Source organism: Priapulus caudatus, unplaced genomic scaffold, assembly GCF_000485595.1.
Source record: "Priapulus caudatus unplaced genomic scaffold, Priapulus_caudatus-5.0.1 Scaffold1775, whole genome shotgun sequence".
NCBI classification, from domain to species: Eukaryota; Metazoa; Priapulida; class Priapulimorpha; order Priapulimorphida; family Priapulidae; genus Priapulus; species Priapulus caudatus.
The window spans coordinates 1,617-5,574 of NW_014578836.1; the positions used below are offsets into that span (position 1 = coordinate 1,617).

The window sequence follows — 3,958 nt, forward strand, 5'->3', positions numbered from 1 at the left end:
CTCTATCGGTAAAATTACTAGCGCTGCCGTTAGCTGGCGCCACCGGGTCGAGGAGAGAAGAGTGACGTCATATGTCAAACGACTGCAGCGGTGGCCGTCGTTAGGGACACCTGTTCGGTTGTTGGTTTGGGAGATGCTGATTGGGCACTAATGACCCCTCTTCTGAGAGCAGATTATTATTTTTAACTTCCCCCATAGGTGCTTACACTTATTAATTGAAATGCAGTAGCTGGAAATTAAATATTCAGACTTATGTTGCCAAGTGGCACTATTAAACCTACACAGACATGAGCTTCAGCTGTGTTCCATTCGATCGTGATCACATCTTTTTACGTATTTGTTATCTTCATCGTTATTATCGTTTATGAAACGATTTCTCGAAAAAGGCCGCGAATGCATTTTAAGATCGCGGAATAACTCGAGCCCTAAACCTCAGAATTCGGTGTCACGCCAAGACTATCCCATCCCTCCCACCACCCACCCTTTGATGAGCCTCCCTGATGATGGTGTCTGTTATTTGCCGACAGGTCGTCGCGTCTGTCTAGGAGAGACACTCGCGCGAGTGGAGCTGTTCATATTCTTCGCAAGCATTCTACAGAACTTCGACATCAAGCTACCAGATGGCGTTACCGATCCGTCTATGGACGGAACCTTAGGCGCCACCTGGATGGCAAATCCATATCTGGTACATTTCGTCGCACGACAGTAATTCATTATGCTGTCAAAACATCACGCCGTACGAGTGATAATGTCTGCAACTTGCGATTACGCACTTGCAATTAAACTGCGTTACCTCACGTTATAACTTATTATTAAACTCTGTTATCCTAACTTGTTACTTGTGAATAAACTGCGTTATCTTACGTGTCATCCTATTATTAAACTCTGTTGTCCTAACTTGTTACTTATGAATATACTGAGTTATCTTATGTTTCAGCCTGTGATTAACCTGTGTTAACCTACCTTTTTATCTATGATTGAACTGCGTTATCTTACGTTTCTAGCTTGTAATTAAACGGTGTGTTGCTACCTGTTAACTTGTAAGTAAACAGCGGAGATGGCACGTAAACAGTGGCTATGTAATGTGTTCCTCAAAGGTGTCCGATTAAATAAGCAAATCAATGTATGTCTATGTAAATTTTGATCTCTAAAAAATTTCTGCATTGTTTGCTTGTCGAAGGCTATGGCATTGAATAACACCGAAACCGAAACATTAGAGAGCTGAATATTATCATAATAACAAATTAACAATTGACGTTTTATGTGCTTATGCGCTATTCTATTCTATATATTCTCCATAATACGTACATAAATATGAGTATGTATGTATGTTATACACAGACATACGCACATATACTCGCATACACATATACACACACATGCACATGCACATCACATCTACATGCAAATACCCATATACAAAAACGTACACGTGCAGGTACAAGTACACGTACCCGCGCACGTACCCGCACACGCACCTGCGGTATGGAAAGCGGTTTGTGCAAATATTCGAAAAACCCGCGACATATAATATAAGTTATATCAGAAGTAGAGAAAAACTCAAGTTTGATTTTGTTTACTTTGTGTTATAGTCGTTGAGTACATTGCGTTTTCCAGATTCCTCTCTCGTTTAAATTCGGTTAACTTCGGATATCTCGGACGGCAAACATCGGAATAATCGATCATGTATGCTTGTTACTTAGTATCATGTTTACTTATGTATTCTATCATTGAGTAAGCACATGCACCGAGTAATACTGATCGAGTGCCTGGTTCGAATGCTAGTGTACGCAGCGATAGCAGCGGGTAAGTGCCGATGGTAATTCTATGCAAGGCAGTCTCGTCCGAGAGAGAGCAAGGAGGAAAGATGCTCACGTCCATTTCGGGATGGGTGAAGAGGAGCAAATTTAATTAACGCATTTCGCTGCTGCGGTAGACAGTGTTACATTCTAGATGATGTACATTACATAACCACATCTCCGCTGTTTACTTACAAGTTAACAGGTAGCAACACATCGTTTAATTACAGGCTGGAAACGTAAGATTACGCAGTTCAATCATAGATAAAAAAGAAGGTTAACACGTCAGGTTAATCACAGGCTGAAGCATATGACGACGCAGTTTATTTATAGGTAAAATGTTAGGACAACAGAGTTTAATAATAGGATGACACGTAAGATAACGCAGTTTATTCACAAGTAACAAGTTAGGATAACAGAGTTTAATAATAGGATGATACGTAAAATAACGCCGTTTATTCATAGGTAACAAGTTAGGACAACAGAGTTTAATCGCAGGTTATAACGTGAGGTAACGCAGTTTAATATCAGGTTATAACGTAGGATAGCGCATATTAATCGCAAGTTAAAATGTAAAATAATTAAGTTTAATCGCAAGTGAGTAATCGCAAGTTCTAGACGTTATCACTCGTACGGCGTGAGGTTTTGACATCATTGTTGATTACTGTCGTGCGTCGAAATGCAACAGATACGGATTTGCAATCCACACGAGGCCCAAGTTTCCATCCATAGACGGATCGGTAACGCCATCTGGTAGCTTGATGTCGAAGTTTTGAAGAATGCTTGTGAAGAATATGAACAGCTCCACTCTCGCGAGTGTCTCTCCTAGACAGACGCGACGACCTGTCGGCAAATAACAGACACCATCATCAGGGAGGTTCTTCAAAGGTTGGATGGTGGAGAAAGGGGGTAGTCTTGGCCTGGCAATAAATTCTGAGGTTTAGGGTTCGAGTAGTCCCCTTGCGTGCGAAATTCCCGTTATACTGTGGTCTCAAGATGCATTTAGGATATTTTTTATGAAATTTTTTCAGTAACGATGATGATGATGATGATGATGATGATAATAATAATAATGATGATGATGATAATGATAATGATAATGATGATGATGAAGATGATGAAGATGATGAAGATGATGATGAACAATGATGATGAAGGATGATGATGAAGATGATGATGATGATGATGATGATAATAATAATAATAATGATGATGATGATGATGATAATGATAATGATAATGATAATGATGATGAAGATGAAGATGATGATGATGATGATGAAGGATGATGATGATGATGATGATGATGATGATGATGATGAACAATGATGATGAAGGATGATGATGATGATGATGATGATGATGATGATGATGATGAACAATGATGATGAAGGATGATGATGAAGATGATGATGATGATGATGATGATGATGAACAATGATGANGGGAGAGAGGGAGAGAGAGAGAGAGACAGGAGGAGGAGGAGGAGGAGGAGAGAGAGCGAGGGAGGGAATTAGAGAGCAGCAGCTATGAAACTAGTACTATATCTTCAGCCGCCCGATGTGCTGCTGTTGTCTTTTACCGCGCGACGCGATCCCTAGCCACGATCCTCTGTCACGGAGTGGCATCATGTGTGCATTATTTACATTTTCTTTCTGTGTACCTCTGTATTCTCCTTCTCCTCCCCCTTTTCCTCCTCCTCCTCTTCTTCATCCTCCTCCTCCTCCTTTCGCCGCCGTCTCCCCCTCGTCTTCATTCATTTTTTATCTCTTTCGGTCTGTTTATTTCTCCTAGTTCTTTGTCTCTATTGATTTTTCTCTCCGCTCCCCCTCTCTCTTCTCGGACTCTTGCTATCGCTTTCTTCTAACTCCATCCCTCGTCCTCTACCGCATCCCTTTTCTCTCCATCTCTTTTTTTCCCGCTCTCTATTCCTTTCTCTCTCACTCTGTTCTTTCCTCTTTCTCTCTCTCTCTCTCTCGCTGCCTCATTCTCTCTCCCTTTCTCTCTTTCTCTTACTATATGTGTGAGTGCGTGCGAGTGCATGAGTGCGTGTGCGTGTATGCGTGTGTGTACGTGTGTGTGAATATTCTCTCTCTTTCTCTCTTTCTCTCTCTCTCTCTATCTCCATCTCGCTGTCGCGCTCTCTCTCTCTCTCTCGT

General features: G+C 41.3%; 1 protein-coding gene across 1 annotated transcript in view; it reads right to left on the bottom strand.

Moving 5' to 3' along the window:
* Positions 1-2,089: 2,089 nt before the first annotated feature.
* Positions 2,090-3,958, bottom strand: part of LOC106817571 (cytochrome P450 2D4-like) — an 11,540-nt gene continuing 9,671 nt past the window's right edge. The window contains exon 7 of the mRNA XM_014822245.1: positions 2,090-2,642. Within this exon, the coding sequence (XP_014677731.1) occupies positions 2,461-2,642 (182 nt within the window). The 3' untranslated portion in view covers positions 2,090-2,460. The remainder of the gene's footprint in view (positions 2,643-3,958) is intronic.